The sequence below is a fragment of the Pithys albifrons genome, chromosome 6, assembly GCF_047495875.1.
Source record: "Pithys albifrons albifrons isolate INPA30051 chromosome 6, PitAlb_v1, whole genome shotgun sequence".
NCBI classification, from domain to species: Eukaryota; Metazoa; Chordata; class Aves; order Passeriformes; family Thamnophilidae; genus Pithys; species Pithys albifrons.
Window position 1 is genome coordinate 38,803,973 of NC_092463.1, and position 18,027 is coordinate 38,821,999.

Genomic DNA, 18,027 nt, shown 5'->3' on the forward strand with positions numbered 1-18,027 from the left:
TCTTTAGAGTGTCCCTGACTGTTGTGAATTAAACTATTATTTTAACATTGAAAAAGCTATTGGCAGCCATTCTTTCATTGCACAGCATACTTGCTTGATGCATACAGGCAGCAGTTGATCTCTTTGATAGCAATGCCAGTGTGTTATGTTTACACCTTCAGCTACTTAGCCCTCTGCCCTGCCCCCTCCATTACAGTGCATAACTCAGGACTGTGCAGACAATGGCCTGTGAACCTACATTGTAAACCAAATCAAGGCTTTCAAATCCCACCTCTAGTTCTCAGTTCAGCCTCTGACACCAGCTCTGCCAGCACCAGGCAAAGAGTAGTTTAATGTAGTGACCTGAATTGCCTGCAGCCAGATTTGCAGTAGACCACTTTGTGCTGTGAAAGCGCTGCCTCCAGGTGTTCACTGCCAATGCCTGCTGAAACACCGTGGGATGGAGCCTGAACTGACCAGTGCCTCCTCAAGCTTGGGATGAACAAACTCTGTTTTACAGAGGGGCAATTCAAGGCAAAGGGAGTGCCTGTCACATGGCTGATATCACTCTACAAATTAAGACCACAGCCAGGAACAAAATCAGGATTTCCAGAGTGCATATTTGATCACATGTTTGTGCTTCCTACCACTGCAGAACTGGAGTGCTTGGCTTCTTTTAAGGATCCTTGATGATTCCCTTTAAATTTTCTTTTCCCCACACTGTAATTCCACACACCTACTTCCTATTCTACCTGATATATCCTTCACCGTCTCTTTTTAGTCCCTGACTCGTTCTCACTCAGGAATCTCACTCCTGACAAAATTATCAGCTTCATGAATACTAACCTCTCCCCTAATCCTGTCCTCATTTTAAAAACTTCACTGCTGCCATGAGTGATACTTTTCCTGCAGCACCTCAGCAAATTGTACCTTCAGGAGTCCTCTTTCAAAAACCCAGTGGTCCTCAGTACAATGGCTCTGCCTGCAGATTGGATTTGCCACCTCTCCTGAGTTGTACCCAGCGGAAAGCAGCAGTGGACAAGTAATGGCAAACTAGGATTCCTCCACCTGCATCTTCTGCTCTGCCAGAGAGCACTTTTGGCTTTCATTGCACCAAGGACAACCACAATTCGGCATCTCTATAGGGTCACCTAGCAGGAGAAACGCATGGCCCAAAGCCCCCTCCGAGGTATCTAGAGGGCCTAGAGGAGAGCATGGGGTAGGGACTAGATGGTGACACAGATTAATTCTCTAAAGCCTTTGTTGTCTGGTTAACTTGTTACTTGCAGGCAGGTAAGGGGGCTGCCACCTAGATAAGAACCAGGTGTGTGGGTGAGAGGTGGGGCAGCAGAACAAAGGTCTGGAATGGAAGACAGGCAGTGAGTTCTTTATGAGTTAACTTAAACTTTGCTGCATCTTTGTTTTGTTCTTTTTTGATGCTGATGTTCAGGTTGTAAGCTTTTTGGAGAGAAAAAAGCTTCCTTTCACTGCTTATTTGGGTGTTGTTGAAACGTTGTCTGTAAATCCAGTCTTCTGCAGGCACTCTAACTTTTGGATTTAGCAACGTGTAATTTTCAACACTGGATGGTAGGCCCAAAGGAGGTTTGGGCTATGCCACCAGTGAGAACAAATAATCAACTGCTAACATAACTCAGTACTAGACACAGCTGCTGAGGAGAGTTGGCTTGCCAGCACCTTCCCCTAACTCCACAATTTTGTAGAAGGGACAGATGTATTTTGCCATCATCTCTTGGGAAACATCCGTGGGCGTCTGTTTCCTGTTGTGCTCTGAAACACTGGATACAACCCTAAAAGTGTTAGCTCCACACACGGAGAGCAAAGCCTGTCTGAAAACAGGACCTTGAGTGTTAACATAATGAGAGTTAACTTCCTCTGTGTTAGGAGAGTGGCTGGAACAATGGGGCTTTGTACACGACTGGGGGCTGTGGACTACAATAACAGTAATTTTCTGCTTGGAGTACACCCAGCACATTGTGGACACTACAGAGAATAGATAATGAACAACAACAGCAACAAACAGGAAGAAATGTTAACAGTTTGTAAATGTTATAGCAAAAATATTTGCCTCTAGAAACACTGAAGAAACTAATTGTTTAATAAATTGTAGAACGACTTAAGAGTCCTCATTAGCAGATGGATTTGTGTTAAGAGAGGAAGGCCCTGAACACGCATGTATATGGACAACTACTTCCAGGAGCAACTGCATTGAATTCTGCACGTTGGGAGGCTCAACGACTAAACAAACACTACTTGAGCCTGCTCCTACTCCTGCTGATGTCCTTGTTAGAAGCATTGCTTCAATTTTAACAAAGGCTGTACTAGATCTTCAGACTTTTTCTATTTAGAAATGCCTCATCACTTCTGTAAGTTTTCTAACTATCCTTAGACATATCTTTGAGGTATTACAGTTAGAACTTCTATGACTATGGCACTGGACTTGCTATTACTTTTGTCTCTAGGACATGCCACATACTGGTGCAACATTTGTTGAATCACTTACGCTTGCTCTTTCTCAGCTCAAAAATGTGTGTGTGACACAAGTGTGTGATGGCAACATGACCCTTCCAAAAAGGCTGCATGGAATCATTAGTTGAGGATTGACCACTATGGACCACTTTTTGTCTACACATAACTGCTGGGAAATGTGAGAATTCTGAGGTCTTTAGCCCCTGATCTTGGTTAATAAAAATAATAATCTATGTTAACATTCAAAAAAATTAAAATGCTTGCTTATGCTACATGTTTTTTCAGATTACGGTTTGATGAGATTTTTTTAAAGCATAATAACTTTGTGAACTAAATTCTGTCCCAGGATAAAAATATCCATAGAAGATATATTCCACAGTAACTAACTCCCCTGTGTAAACAAGCCTTTAAGGCAACAACTCCAAATGGTTTTAAATTAAGTTATAAATCTTACTAGTTCAACATACTGCATTCTTGGCACAGCAGTAACCACAATGTCCTGAAGAAAGACACACTGTAAGAGTGGTAGATTACAGCTAGATTTTAAGCTGTCCTTTAATGAATATTAGCTACTACAACTGTGGGTTCTGATATTGATACAGACATAAAGGCTTGTTCTTGCTTGTTCTTACTTGTGCTGAGCAATAAGCTATCACTTGGAACAAATTATTTTTGTGCCATGCCTCTCCTGGAACTGATGATTGTCTAATTAAATGTGCATTAAAGCATGACTAAAAATTCAAATACAGAAGCATCTCAACATGAAGAGGAGGGGAAGAACTGATTGCTCTGATTATTCCTGTTTCAGTCACCTGGAGGGAGAGAGGAAATGTCATACCAACCTGCAGACTTCCAGTGGCAACTGGTCATGTACAGGCTAGGAATTACTTGTTTTCAATGAGTTTTTAAAAAACAAAGAATTAAAAAAAAAATCTATAAAACCAGTGTGGATGAGACCTTACTGGCCACTGGCAACCACCTTCCTTGACTTTTTTCTGCATCTAATGTGATGCTTATAGAAGAAAGCAGGAGTAATGGCCTCTTTAGCTGTAACAACACCCATCTATCTCCAAGTAGGAAAGATTTCCCCAGCTACAGATTTATATCCGATTCATCTCTCACAAATTATTTGACTGCTCCAGCTCTCTTCTTTTCAAGGAAAAACTGTTATTTGACATCACATTTCCACTCCTGAATCAGATGTGGTTTATTTTCAACACCCTGGGATATGGCCCTGCATAGGAAGTGGGAACTGCTGTTAGAGCACAAAGCATTGTTCTGACTGCCGAGAGCTCAAACTGGTGCTGGTTGCCAGCAGCTTTGAGGCGAACCCTTGCATTAAGGAGCTTTACTTTCCCTTCCCAGAGAGCAAACTCAAGTCCCTTGCCCAGTCTCTTGCACTCTCTCACCTTTAATTTGAACTGTGGCTGTCCGAGATGAAGACAATCCCTTTATGTTGTGAGCTTCGCAGGAGAAAACTGTGCTTTGATTAATACCTGGAGATCAGCCAAGAAAAGGAAAAGAAACACAAACAGCTATATAATCCAGCTTCAACCTTCAGCAGAATTTCAATTATTTGTGGCATCCAGCTCAGTCTGTACAGGCAGTTGCAGGGCTGAGCAGGGTGCCAATCAAACACACATGGATTTCAATGTAATTAACATGCTACACACATTTTTAATGGAGAGAGTGTGGTAACATAGAAAAGCTTTCACAAGAGCTGCAGAAAGCACTGAAACAGAAGAAACAATGTGTCGGGGGCAGGAGCTCATGGTGCTCATTTAGTAGATGTCCACTTCTCAAATTCTGGTGAGCATCTTTGGAGCAAGGATTGTGTGTAACCATGAGCTTATATGATGCCCAATGCTTTGGATCTCAGCCTGCACCTGAGCAACAGCCATGTTCTAATTGGGCTATAAGCCCAGGCAAACTTCCAACCAGATGCTGCCTCTTTCAAGCTAATGCCCACCTGTCCCTCACCTTGCATCATACCTTGAAAGACATGCAAAGGGAGTGGAAGTTGAATGCTACTGAATCAGCACTAAGTCACTTTCCAGGGGTGATATATATAAGAATTAGGCTCCATGTCTTCTGAGAGCATCCATCCATCCTACAGGGCCTGAATGTGGTGTCACACTGATGTCTCACTGTGGGGATGCCAGTGTGTGGATCCCCTGATGTCTGAGGTAATTGATGAAGAGATTGATATAGAGCAGTTCAGAGTGTATCCTTGAAGGAAAGCAGCTTGGAGTACAACCTTAAGGAGCTACCTGTAGAATGTGGAATACCTTGTAACCAGTAGGATGTTTCCATGTATGTTAGTGAATGGACTAACCAATAGTGTCATGACATATTGGATACAAGAGTATATAAAAAGTGAAGCTGTAACTAAAAATAAACTCTAAACTCTAGCCTTCTGAGCTGCTGTGCCTAATCTCTTCTGACCGTCATTAACACACCCGCCTTAACCCTACAAAGGGTGACCCCACTATCTGATTCCTCCAAAAAGCATATTGACAATTAATCAGAATTGAGACAGATTTGCAAAGCTGTCTGGCAAACTGTGTCCAACAACTATTTTCACTTGACTTGACACTCAGTTACCTTATAGGGTTGTATCTGAGAAAAGTTAAGGATTGGCACACTATGGGCATACGTTTTAGGAAGGAAAAATATTTCAGAGCTGCATGGAGCAGCTTGCAGAGTCCTTGCCCTTTGACTCCTCTCCCAAGCCTGAGATTAATGGCACTGTAAAGAAGGCATAATGGAAGAGAGGAGTCCGTGCTATAAAATCAAAGAGTAGCGTATTTTAGCTTCTTCCGTTTGTCCCTATGAACTAGAAGAAAATGCTGCCAGCAGGCTAAAGGCCAGGCAGCAGAGCAGAGCAGCACCTGACATGGCAGGCATGTCCCAAGAAACAACGAACACAGCCCTGCCTCGAGGAAAATACAAAAAACACCACAAACCAAGAACTGCTTGTTCTCTAAAACCATGCCAATACTACTTTCTGAATACAACATTGCTGGACCTTCTAAATGTTTGCTTTCCATCCAGTACTTTATTATTATTTTCTTCAGTATTTGATATTTCTTCAGCTAGCAATGCCTGTTTTCTTACCAACGGTCTTTTTTGACATGCCTTGGTAATCTGACCATGCAGGTTGTGCCCTGCTACATTTTTTCAGTTGCGAAGACAAGACCTGCCCCAGAGACATCCCAAAGAACACTGAAAGCAAAGAAAGCTGCTGCTGCTGAATATATACAACAGCAAGTCATTTGAAGAATCACTGGAAGTAGATGTCCTTCTTCAGGTCTCCATGCCACTGCCCCACAACAGAAATTTTGTGAGGCACCATGGGATGTGTTTAGTGGAGGAAAAGTGACTTATTTTTTATTGTCTTTCCCCTCTTATCTATCCATCTTTTCAGTTTCCATTTCAACAGGCAGATTATATCATAAGGGGGCAGTTTTCATTTCCAACAGCATTGGTGGCTACGTAAGAGAGGGAGCCAATGACTTAATACCATTGCAAGTCACAAATCAGGTTTTGATTTGCATATAAAATAGGTTCTAAGAGAAGTCTGAAAAGGATTGGATAACTCCAGGGATGGCCAAAGATGTACAGAAATAAACCCAACCTGGGTGTAACTGTATAAGCAGAGATGAAGAGGCCCCAGAGACAACTCTTAGTTGTAAGAACTTTTCTTTCTAAACAGCTAGTTCAACTTTGGCTCAAGAATACTGAGAATAATAAAACAGCAGCAAAGAGAACATGTAACACAAAGCTATTGGACAACTAACTATAATAAAGTTACCTTTAAGAGAAGGTAAGAACCTTCTCTTGTACCTACAAAAATAGCTGCAGTCAGTTCCTGGCAGAGATATACTGCCCTTCCCTGAAAGCGGTCTGAAGAGAGGCCCAAACACCTTCTGGCTCCTGTGTCCTTCCACTGATGCTGCTGCTGTACCACTGCATTTGCTCTGGGGCAAACCTTGGCCTTTAAGGGTGTCAACCAGCCCACTTCAGCACCAATACAACCACTCTAAAAGCGTCAAACAATTACATGAAGCAGTTAGGTTTTAATGATGAGGGCATTCAGCAAGCCTGAAAGAACAGAGAAGAGGGCAGGAAAAGAGAGGGGAAAGCAGTGCATGAGACGGCTGTGCACAGGAGAAAGTGGCATCTGTTACATGTGAATGCTTGGAGAGTTCAAGCCAAATGCACCATGAGAGTCACTGAATATAACCATGAACACCCTCCAAGAGGTGGAACAAAAGAGCCACCCAATGCATCATCTGTTCAGCAGCATCTTTAACAGAGTGCCAGCCACACCCAAACTCCATAGAAGCCGTTTGCCTCAAGCCAGCAGAAAGTACCCTGAGCAGCCCTGAGAGATGATCGATCCGGTTTTGTATGTGATCATAACCCCTCAACCCTTAACGCAGAGTCAAACACCATTCTCACACTATGTGGCTACACAGAGTCACTAGGCATGATCACAAAACAGCTCTCCTCCTTCCCATTCTTAAAGTGATCACTGGCATTGGCAGCAGCCTTACCTGACACATTTAAGATGGAGGGGGAGATGTCTGGAAGCCCCACTCTAGAGTCTCCCATCCACCAGACAATTGTCACTGGTTCAGGGGGACCAACAGCAGCACAGGCCATATGAAATGGGGCATTAGGGGACACGGACACATCCTCTGGTTCCACAGTAAAGTAGGGCACACCTAGAAGAGCAACAGACAAGTGACAATAAGTGGAGAGACTCTTTCTGTCTTTTGTTTATTTCCATTAATACCAGTGCCCGACACTGGATATCCATCTGCCCAGCCACCATGCCTAATCTGATGCCCTCTAAGTCCCTCATAAAAACCAAGGGTCAGATATGTTGGATCACCTCAGGGAACAAATGTCTAAATACTACCACTAGAAGTCAAAGAGAAAGAGAGTGATTGCTTCCTAAAATGCCTTTGAAAAAACACTTTCACTTAGCCTCCTTCAAGACTCCCCTAAGAAGCAGCTTTTAGTGTAGTATTTGCTCAGTTTTTCAGCTGGGGAGATTGGAGTTTAAATAGACAACAGCCAATAACATTTAACAGTGGCAGACACCACATTAAAGGACAGCTAATCCAGCTGCGCGTACTTCTTGCCATGCATTAAAAACTGTAGCTTGAGAATGTGTTGAACTAGTGGTTTTAAGAAACCCATGAATGACAAAAGAATTCCCCCAGTGAGAGACTAGGATCATTTGCAATGCTCTCTCTGAAGCTTAATTGACTGGAGACACCTTCTAGTGTGCTCTAACACCAGGACAACCTTGCCTTGGAGTCAGGGGCAATTTGTTTCAGAGCTAAAGGCTATCCATAGACTCAGGTCTCTTGGTAACCGTCTATTCCCCACCATGGAAAGACTGTTGCTTGGTACAACAGATCTTAGAACAGGCCCATAGGGAGAAAAACGCAGCTGCAATGCTACCTCAGGTCATCTCTAAGTGGCAATAGCTGCATGTAATTCAACACATCAAGAGCTGTGGTTCCTCTTATAGGCCATGCCAAAATTCTTGTGGTTTCCATGCTCCAAATCAGTAAAACAAACTTCACCAGCCATCAAGTACAGTGCTGACCATGCAGGACAGCCAGCATGTACTTCTGGTGGTTAGTGGAAGAGCCCAGAGAACACCAGCCCACTTTATATTAAAATCTTTGGGCATCAAGGGCAGTTTCTATTTGACTGCATATACCCCAAAATCACGTATTATCAGATGGAAAAAGTGTGTTCTGGAAACCACTGATTTGTCGCCTTGCAGAAAGAGAAGAACAGAAAATACTGCACTCACATGCTGAAATTACAGTCTGTCCCTGGCCAAAGATGGCAGGCTCAGGGGCTTCCATTGACAGATGCTGTGCACCTCCACCACCAGGCAATTAATGCAGGTGCCTAAATAGGGATTTAGAAGCCTAATGCTTGACATTTTCCCTAAGCTACAGACAAAAGTGGTACCCTCAGTCTTTCACTGACTGTCCAGTCACTGTGTTTTCCAGTTGGCAGTTCCTTTGTGCTTTCCTAGCCACTCCATTTACAGTGGCAAGTAAATGAACAAACTAAAACAGGCCTAAAAATAGGTCACTTGAGTTAAAATGGTGCCTATCTGTGCAACGGCTAATGTTCAGGACAAGTATATCCATCAATATGGTTTACTGCTTGGTTTTGTTTACATATTTTACTTCATTATTCTTGTTGCATTCATACATAAACAATAAAAATGAATAAGCTTTCCAGATATCAGCTGTGACGCTTCTGCCTGCTTTGCCCTTCTCCTCCAAGAACGATCAGGTGGGAAAATAATCATCATTTCTCTACCTGAGAAATGGACAGGATCCCTGCCTCCTGTCCATTTGCCATGACACCCAAGGTAAACTTTCAGGAGGATCCCGCCCAGCTTAGCAGGTTTTCTCACTTTGGGAGCAGCTAAACAGATCAGACAAGATCACAATTAAACACTCTCATAGCTTAGGGAGTGTAGCTGACTCATCCAGCTGAGCAACTTGCACTGCCCCCGTATGTATTTGACCTGGCCAGCTCACTGTCTGCAACACATTTGGCCTCCCAGTTCCTGGTACAAGAGGTGAGTGCCAACATATCTCTCTCATAGTTGCACCATGAAGGCACTGACCAGCCAGGAGCCAGGAAATCAGTGGCAAGACAAGGAAATGATCTTGCCTATTTCCTGTTTCAAGTCAGTATCCAACCTATGAGGCTGATTTTTTGTACAGCTCAGTTTTTAGACAGTGTTAAGTCAGGGGAATGTGTCCATACAGGTGTGGCTTGGGCTCTGGCTGTAGCCACGACAGGGCTAGCAGCCCTGGGAACACCCACGTGGTCAGAGATGTAATTTCAGAGGGAAACTTCTGTAAGAAACATAATCCGTATTTTTAACACTTCACAGCGTGCCTCCGAGATCACCTCTCTGGGTATCACACACTATCATGTTCTCAGTAAATTTCTAAACCAGAAAACACTTTTAAAGTAATTTCATTTTTGTTAATTCTAAGGAGTGTTTCATAAGATCAAACATTTTTATTACAAAGACAGTTCAAATACCATTGCTACAAATTCTGACAGATACAGGCTACCTAAGTAGAACTCAAAAGCAGATACTATACAGCATAGAAATCCAGTTAGGCTCACTTTAAATTAGATCACCAAAAGTCCACACTTATGTGTGTGGCACATTGAAGGGTGTCAGCACCTATGGAAGGCTGCAAATCACCGGAGTAAATATCTTCTCTCAGTCAAAGAGGATAACAGTTGTCATCAACAGAGTAACCACTTCTAGACAAAGCTGGTATGCCCAGGGAAGAAAAACATACAGATAACAGAGAAGGTGGAACTGATAGGCTTTTGCATTCCCAGGTGTTTTCTTATGCTAAAAGCTGACACATTTTTAAAACTCCACCCCTTATCACTACTAGTTAATTTTTAATTTTATGCCCCAACTCCCTTTACACATGGTTACATGTTCAGTTCAAGTTTAACTACCTTCTACCATACTGCTTTTCTCATCTCTGGTTGCATTTTTTTTTGCTTCTGCTTTAAGCTTTGGCCTTCATTCACAACACACTCCCCCCTGCCTAGCAGCAACTGTTTTTTGTGACTGATACTTTTTGCCTGTGTCACGCAGAAGGGCGCCTTGTTTGTTTCAGCTTAGCACACTGAGCTACCCAATCACTAATCCACCCACCATGGAAATGCAGCCACCTCTGGAACAGGCCATAGTAACTGGAACAGAAATGGAAACTCTGCACAAGAGAGCATTTTAAGCTGTAAATAACATTCTCCAGTTGAAACTGGACCTGAAAATTTAGGTGGACAAAAGCCTGGTGTTAATGGAAGGCAGAATGCAAGTGTTCCTCTTCCTGTGAGAGTTGCTATAAATGTTCCCACGGCTCTGAGTGAGCGAAACCTTTGCTTTAAAACACTCAGAACACACCACCTCGCACAACACCCTCACTGGTCCCCCCTCTTTAAGACTGTCAATTCAGCTCTGGCTCAAAATTCTACCAAATACATCCGAAAACCCAATTCTTGCTGCAAATACACTGTTCCTGTCAACTTCTTCACCAAATATTAAGTCATACTGTGACTATTTCTGAGGATCTAACAGAATCACGGCTCAAGGGAGATGAAACTAGAGACAGTAAGAAGCCACCAATTCACACTCCCTTGGGTTACTTGTGTGCAATCATGTAGAAGTTGTTCTTATCAGAAGGCCCTGGACAGAACAGTGCCACATGGAGCAGTCACAGCTACGAAGTGCTGCTGTACAGCACTTTTCCCAGAACTCAGCACTGGGCTAAAACTGTACCTTGCCCTCAAAGACCTGTTTGGCTGATAAACAGAACCGGGCTGTGACCCTGCTTTGAGAAGTAGGTTGGGCCAGATGAGCCCCACAGATCTCTTTCAACCTGAATTATTCACCATTCTAGAAATTATTTAGAGATGAATGCAACAATGGATTTAGGAGCAGGAAAGAAATATGTGTGCAAGAAATGATCTTGTTTCCTAACATATCAAAATAAAGCCAGAAGGCAATGAACTGACAGCTCCGCTCCTTGAAGCAATCCTCCTGTTTCTTACTCCTGCTCTTTAGTGATCTCACTGCAGTTAGCAGCAATGGTTCAGAGCCAAGAAGCCTGTCACTGGAGCAATCTGCTCTCACCACTTCAACCTAGAGCATATTGGTGGGTCAGCCCTGAAAGGAAACCAGCACTACTACTCCTCCTTACCTTCCACTATGAGCCACACTTGCTGTGATTCTTCCTTCTTCCCCCCGTTCTCAACCTGGCACCAGTACTTCCCAGAATCTGTCCGCTCGACGGATTTCAAGCTGAAAAAAGTCAAAAGCCATACGGATATTTTATGTGGATAAAGCATGTTTTTGCCCCAAAGGACCCTTCAGAGTTTGGCAAACCAGATACATGGAAAACATCCACTGAGAGACAGCCAGCTCTAGGGAGGAGATCAACAGCCAGCCAGCACAAAGCACGTGGCAAAACAGCGGAGATGGGAGGCTCCTCTCTAAAGTGGGTGGAGAGAGTCCTCGGCAGAGCAGACAGCCTTCCTCTAAACATCCTTGCAGAAAAATAATCATCTGTGTTCTCCGAAGATAGGAAGGAGTTGGTCATCTCATTCCTGAATCATGACTCTAGCTAGCCTTCAAGAGCGACAGCTTGGACTACAACATCTGAGCTAGCAGGAAACTCCTTTTGCAAGCCTCCAACAAGCCCAACTGTTTTGCCTCAGTGAGGTGACAGGGCTGTCAACAGCCTCATAAAGGCACAGAAGGATCAGAAAAGGGCACTCCTCATCTCAACTGCATTTGGTGCTATTCTTATCCCAAGAGTGGCTCACTCCACAAAACTCCTTGGGCCTCTCAGTTTGTGATTTCAAGGGGTTACTCTGGCCTGCTCCAGTGCATGGTGAGCAAGGGCAGAATTTGGTCCCAATGCAACAAGGTCTGAGCTACCAAAGGCATCAGTGTGATTCTGAGTACCAGTGCTGACTGCCCCTCACGGGAAATGCAGCCAAGCACCTGCTGCCAAGCAGAGATCCTCCACAGATCTGATGCCCATCTTTCCAACACTAGCGGTCCTCCTTGGAGAAGTGGAAGAACCCTCAGGAAGGAAGACAGAAAAGGGAGAGTGTTTGCTGAAATGCACAAAATTGACCCACTACAGCCTGATTTTCAGAGCTGGACCTTCAAATGGTGTTAGCTGTCCTGCCCATCCAGCTACATGTTCTAAAACACAGCATTTGCAGCAGAGAGTCACACAGTAGGTGGCAGAAATGATCACTTTAGGAGAGGAAAAGAAAAAGGACACATCCAGACTTAGCACCCTAACTTATCTCTCACGCACAGAGAGTTCTCAGTGAAGGAAAACAAGAGGCAAGAAAGCAGATCAGACAGAGACTGAGGTGCAGAATTAGCTAGTGGAAGTGGAGAGAAGTAAACAGTATAGTTTCAAGACAAACTGTTTCCTCAACATAATGTTATGCAATAGTTTTACTGAGCACAGATGTTTTTTCCTATCAAAGTGTTTTTTACAGACAAGCTTTAACACCAAGACTTTTGGTTGGTGGAATTAGAGATTCTGTGCAATGTCAAACCAAGAAACGTAATAGGAGATGAAGCCAGAGCTCAGGGAAGAGCTGAGCTCAGGGAAGATTCTCCCTCAGTTGAGAGTTTTGAGCTCTCACAGTGATGACATGTTTGCTTGTATAAGTTCCCTTAATGCATAAAAAAAAAGACAGGCAGAACTTTGGGTCTTGTTTAACTCAGTACTTCCAGAACTAGCCGACATCCCTCTTCAGCTGAAATAAAGGTACAGAGAGCTGCTCTGAAGAACAGTTTCTGTGCCCATGAATGGGGCAGAACCAAAACTATGTGGTGTAAACGTATTAGGAATTAATTAGGATCAATTGCAAAATGAATTAGGGACAGTTCAGGTGACAAAACACACCTCCCCAAAGAAAGTGAGGGGATGTAGTTCTGCGAGTCTCATTTCAATTAGCAATCCTCACCCTTTAGACAGACTAATAGCTCAAAAGAGAGAGTAAGAAAACAGAACGAGTATGAGAGAGGAAACCTATTTATACTGCTGCATGGCCGAACAAGATGAACAAACAAGGCAAGACCATCCTTTCACCTTGAAGTCACATGTTGAGCATCACAGGCATCAGCAAAGCACCTGTTTCCACAGTAGTCAGGAAACCAACATGGTTCTAGTGCATATAATCTCAGCACTCAGTGGTTTCAATTCTGCTCTCAGTTATGCCCTTGCCACACATTGAATTGCAGACCTAAGGACCGTACGCCACCGAGGGCACTGCAGTTGCATAGATATAGCTGATAGAAAACTGTGCAATAGTTTCCGCGATATTCTTCCTTCTCTGCATCTGTTGTACCTGAGGAAGCCGATCCAGTGTTCTTCATCTACTGGAATGTACACCTGGTCTACGCTTTGCACCACTGCTCCGTCCTTGATCCACAACATCTCGGGATCTTCCATTCCCTCGAGGCTGCAATTTAGTTTCACAGGTTGACCCTGGGACACCTTTAATTTGATTGGAGGTCCTGTAAATTTCATACCTAAAAAAAAAATACTACTCCGCCCCACCCCCAGAAGAAGGGGGGTTGGAGTACAGCAAATTACTCTAGGTTGGTGGTCTGGAATTACATATCCTACCAGCACAGGCTGCAGAGGGGTATGTTAGTTTCAGAACTACTCTACTATGTCTGCTAAGCAATAGCCAAATGTAATCACTGAAAGCACAGTTGCTGGAGAAAAGTGGTGGTTCAGTGTGTACATAGGGATTTTTCCAACTCATGGAACAGCAGGGTGAGGTTCTGCAGAGCAGTGCCCAAGCACAGACAGACAGAAATACTGGGAGCTTCGCCATGTCAGTGATCCAGCAGTGCTCACTGCATTCATTCAACACGCTACCACACCTCCCCATTTTCCCCAGGCTTGAATTTAAGCTATGATATTCTTGTGCTGCTAAGAAATCATCGTGCTTGCTCTATTGTAAGCATTTGTAAAGAGCTTGGATATGAGAATCAATTACGTCTTGCTATTCAGTGTACACTGTTCCTCTGCATTACAGAGAGCTTCTCGGCAATTTGCAAAACCCATGAAAGCAAAGCCTATTCCACAGCACACCTTACCGAGCAGCAGAACTGTTTAGAGAACAGATATTTGTGTGGTGTGACACGGGTTTGCGCTCATGGAGGACTCTTCGGTCCAGCCAAAGGACTACGTTGTACCCAGAGCTATACCATTGCACCCCCAAAGCAGCAGGGCCAGAGTCAGTGGAGCTGCTCAGGTTTATATTGACACAGAAGCGATCAGAATTTGGCCTGGAGCACTGTTACATGTGTGGGTGGACAGGGAGTATTTCCCTCAAGCAGAAGCGAATATATGGAATTTGTTACCATGAGAAGACACGGAAGCCAACTATCTAAGCGCATTTGAGAAAGAAAGGCATTTAAAGGAGGAACTAGAAGATCAAAGGAGACCGTGGGAAAGCAGGAAGGTAGAAAATAAATGTAAAGTTAGTTTTGTTAGGGAGAGTGGCCATTTCCTATGCAGTGGCACAGGACTGAGACTAGAACAGGTCTAGCCCAGTTCAGTATGATGCCCTGGCAATGGACTCCACATCCTTCATAAAAAAATTACTCCATTACTCTTGCCTGGCCGTGTATCACAGTACATTACAACTTCTCCCAGTTCACTGGCTTGTTAGCTTCTCACAGGATGCCTTGCTAGCCCGCAGAGACAGACAGAAAAACAACAATTGTGCAAGTCAGAGCACTAGTAAGTGAGCAGCCCAGTTGCTCTCAAACTCTGTTACAGCGTTATCAGTAATCCAACACAGATTTCTGATGTGCCACTTTCCTTCTTGCCAAAATTACACCCTCCCACAGCAATGAGGGCACCACCTCACAGTGCAGCGCAGCAGCAGCAGAACTCACAGTGTGGTTGTAACAGCTGGAGAAGGGGAACCAACACTGTGGGACCACCCAGAGCTCTGCCACAAGCAGCCTGTACCCAGATGAGTACAGTGGTACTCACTGTACCACTGGTGAGTGGCTCCTAGTGGTCTGGGAGCAAACTCAGAACACAGGCAAAAGGTCTTTATTCCTTTTCTTAATAAGATCCTCCAGCCTGTTAACAGCTGGTTTCCCACACTCAGTCTTTTGCCTTTCTATCTGCTCTTATTAATTTGGCAAATTCACAGAAAGCATTGGAAAATGGACAAGCTGATCATTTCAGTTTAGTTGTTACTGCTGTTTTCTGGGCTAAGGATTTAATCACCTTGGGTGAGGATGATCTAACCTCACATTACTTAACTCAAATGTAACATAAACATGTCAAAGTGCATGCTAGAAAGCATCCTCCCTTTCACCACTCATCATAGTGGAATATAACATGAAAGCTTCATAGCAGCTCTCTCTGTGTGTTACAGGAAAATAATGTAGCCAGGCTGCTGAACACAAGCACAGCTTGGCAGACACTTTCATTACATGTGCCTTCATGGAAAATCAAACCACTCAACTTCCTTCAGACTGCCCTGCTGAGTTAGCCACAAATTGAGCAAAGAAATGTTGTTAGAGACCCTTTCTGGTTTTCATTTCACATAGAAATTAATGATGTAGGAAATTAACACACACTACAAGTGTTCAATCAGAGTTGTACACATTGTCCAAGTATAATCCCTCCATCAATATCTACCAAAATGAAGAATTACAGATTGGGGATTATTAATAAATTGACAGGACAAAAATGCAGTTTTGACTGCAGCATCTCTTTCTGCAGGCATCAGGGAGAATCACATCAGAGGCAAAGGGGGATTTTATTTTCCACCTATTCCTCCTTCTATTCTCCCACTCATGATTTCTCATCCGAACATATTCTTGACTGTGCAAGAAATAATCTCATCCAAACAGGTTCTGTCAAGCCTACCTGTAAGAGCTGCAGGTCTTGAAGCATATAGATAGAAAAGAAACTGTATTAAATTTCTTACCAGGCAGTTGTCAGAATTGACAGCAAGCGAACACACTTGTTGTCAAAATATATGACATATATGTTTGTTTTTTAGACTTGCTACTTCTGAATATTTTGATTCCTAGGAATAAAACATGTTTTATCTGAAGATATATTTGAAGTGGAAAGACAGAAAGACATATGCTCATGCATGCCAAGACAAAGGCTTTTGCTTCTCAGATTTCTTAGGACACTGATCTAGCGATACAACCTGTGACACAGCCCCCCCAGCTCCGTATCACTGCTCCGCATGCTGCACGGAGCCCAAACTCCCGGTGAAGTCGGGAGGAGGTTGGCCGGGGCGCCGAGACGCTCCAACACGCTGCCTTTCCCTGCCTACTCGAGGGTGAAACTTCGGAATATGAGTTCAGGAGCGGAAAAACAAGTAAAGCCACTCAGGAATGCGTTAGCGCCCGGCTTTCCTCGGCGACGACCCGCGCTAGGCACATACCACAGCAGTGCTCCGCAAACACTGTGGACGATTACTTGGGCTGCGGATCGCCCCTCTACTGGCAGCGGGGCGAGGCTCGCACAGTCCGGGCTCCCGCCGGCTCCCGAGCGCCACGTCGCTGGCCCTGCCGCTGGCCCCACAAACGCGGAGGAACCCCCCGCGTCTGGCCGGGAGGGGCAAAACACGCCGCCCCAGATCCCCACCTGTGGCTGCCCGAGGCCCCGCGGCCACCGCACCGAGCGGACCCCGCACCGAGCGGACCCCGCACCGAGCGGACCCCGCACCGAGCGGACCCCGCACCGAGCGGCGACGGGCCCGGCCGCTGTCGGTGGGTCGAACCCGCGCTCGCCCTCAGCCCCTGCCGACACCTGTAGAGGCGTCGGGGCGAGGGCTGCCCGCGGCGTCCCGCCAGCGGCAGGAGCCGTGCCCCGCAGCCCCTCCCGCCGCGACCAGGGGCCTCGGGGGACACTGCCCCGCCGCCACCCCTCGCTACCGCCGGGCTGACAGCCCTCTCACCTGCCACGGCAGCGATGTCCCGAAGCGCCGCAGCCCAGAGTCCCAGCACGAGGAGCCGCGGGATCGCCATGCTCCGCTTCAGCTCCATCGCTCCCGCACCACCATCCTCCCCCCTGCTCTCGGCGCCGAGGGGGGATCCCACCACCCGTGCAGGAGGCGGTGGCGGCGACAGCGGCTAGGGAAGCCCCGCGTCGCCGCCTGACACCGGGCTCGCCCGGGAGTCTACGGGGACGCTCAAACTTCTGGCTGCGGCTCCGGCCGAAACGAGCCGCAGGAGAACCCGCCGCAGGGCGACGGCGCGGGTCGGTGGGGTCGGGTCGGGTCCGCTCCAGTCCGGTCACCGCTGCCAGGCGATCTCCCCCTGCCGGCGCGTCCGTCCCTCTGCCTGCCCGTCCCTCCGATCCTCCGTCCGTCCCTACTCAGCCACCGCCTCCTTCAGGAAATGGCGCTCTCGGGCGGTCACCGCGCGCTGTGCTCCCCCTCTGACATCACGTCATGAATATGCATGAGCCGGGCGCCCACCGCCCCGAAGAGGCGAATCACCACGCCCACCGCCCCCTCTCCGCCGCCCCGGGACCGGACCGCGGCTCGCAGCGCCCGTGAGGGCGGGAGCAGGAGAGGCAGAGGGCGAGGGGGTGTCTGGAGGCGGCGCCTCCCGAGGGCTGCTCCACGGGGCGGTCTGGTTTCCAGAACGCCGGCAGTGGGTGACCCATATCCGCGGCAGCTGGCGGGGCACCGGTTTGTCCCCCTACCTACAAGCGGAATCAGGAGGCCAGCCTTGGCCCCTCAGGAGTCCCCGCGTACCGTCCACCCCCCTAGAGGAAACGGGCTTGGGGCCACCACCGAGGCTCAGCCCCCACAAACCGAGGCTCTGCCGCGATGAGCAGCACCCCGCCTCATACTCACAGCACATCCAGCCCCACCTCCCCTGGCCGGCCCCCTCCGGCTCCTTCGCCCGGCCACGCTCCTCGCACCGTTCGGACCCGG

General features: G+C 46.3%; 1 protein-coding gene across 2 annotated transcripts in view; it reads right to left on the minus strand.

The window, feature by feature from the left end:
• The window catches only part of TYRO3 (TYRO3 protein tyrosine kinase), a 42,724-nt gene extending 25,123 nt beyond the window's left edge, over positions 1-17,601 (minus strand). Inside the window, exons 1-5 of one of the 2 annotated variants that reach the window (XM_071558386.1) lie at positions 17,041-17,601; positions 13,435-13,618; positions 11,256-11,356; positions 7,026-7,196; positions 3,876-3,962 (exon numbers count right to left, since the gene is read on the minus strand). In XM_071558386.1, the coding sequence (XP_071414487.1) occupies positions 3,876-3,962; positions 7,026-7,196; positions 11,256-11,356; positions 13,435-13,618; positions 17,041-17,128 (631 nt within the window). In that variant the 5' untranslated portion in view covers positions 17,129-17,601. The remainder of the gene's footprint in view (positions 1-3,875; positions 3,963-7,025; positions 7,197-11,255; positions 11,357-13,434; positions 13,619-17,040) is intronic. The other variant, XM_071558387.1, reaches the window with a different exon arrangement.
• Between the last annotated feature and the right edge of the window lie 426 nt (positions 17,602-18,027).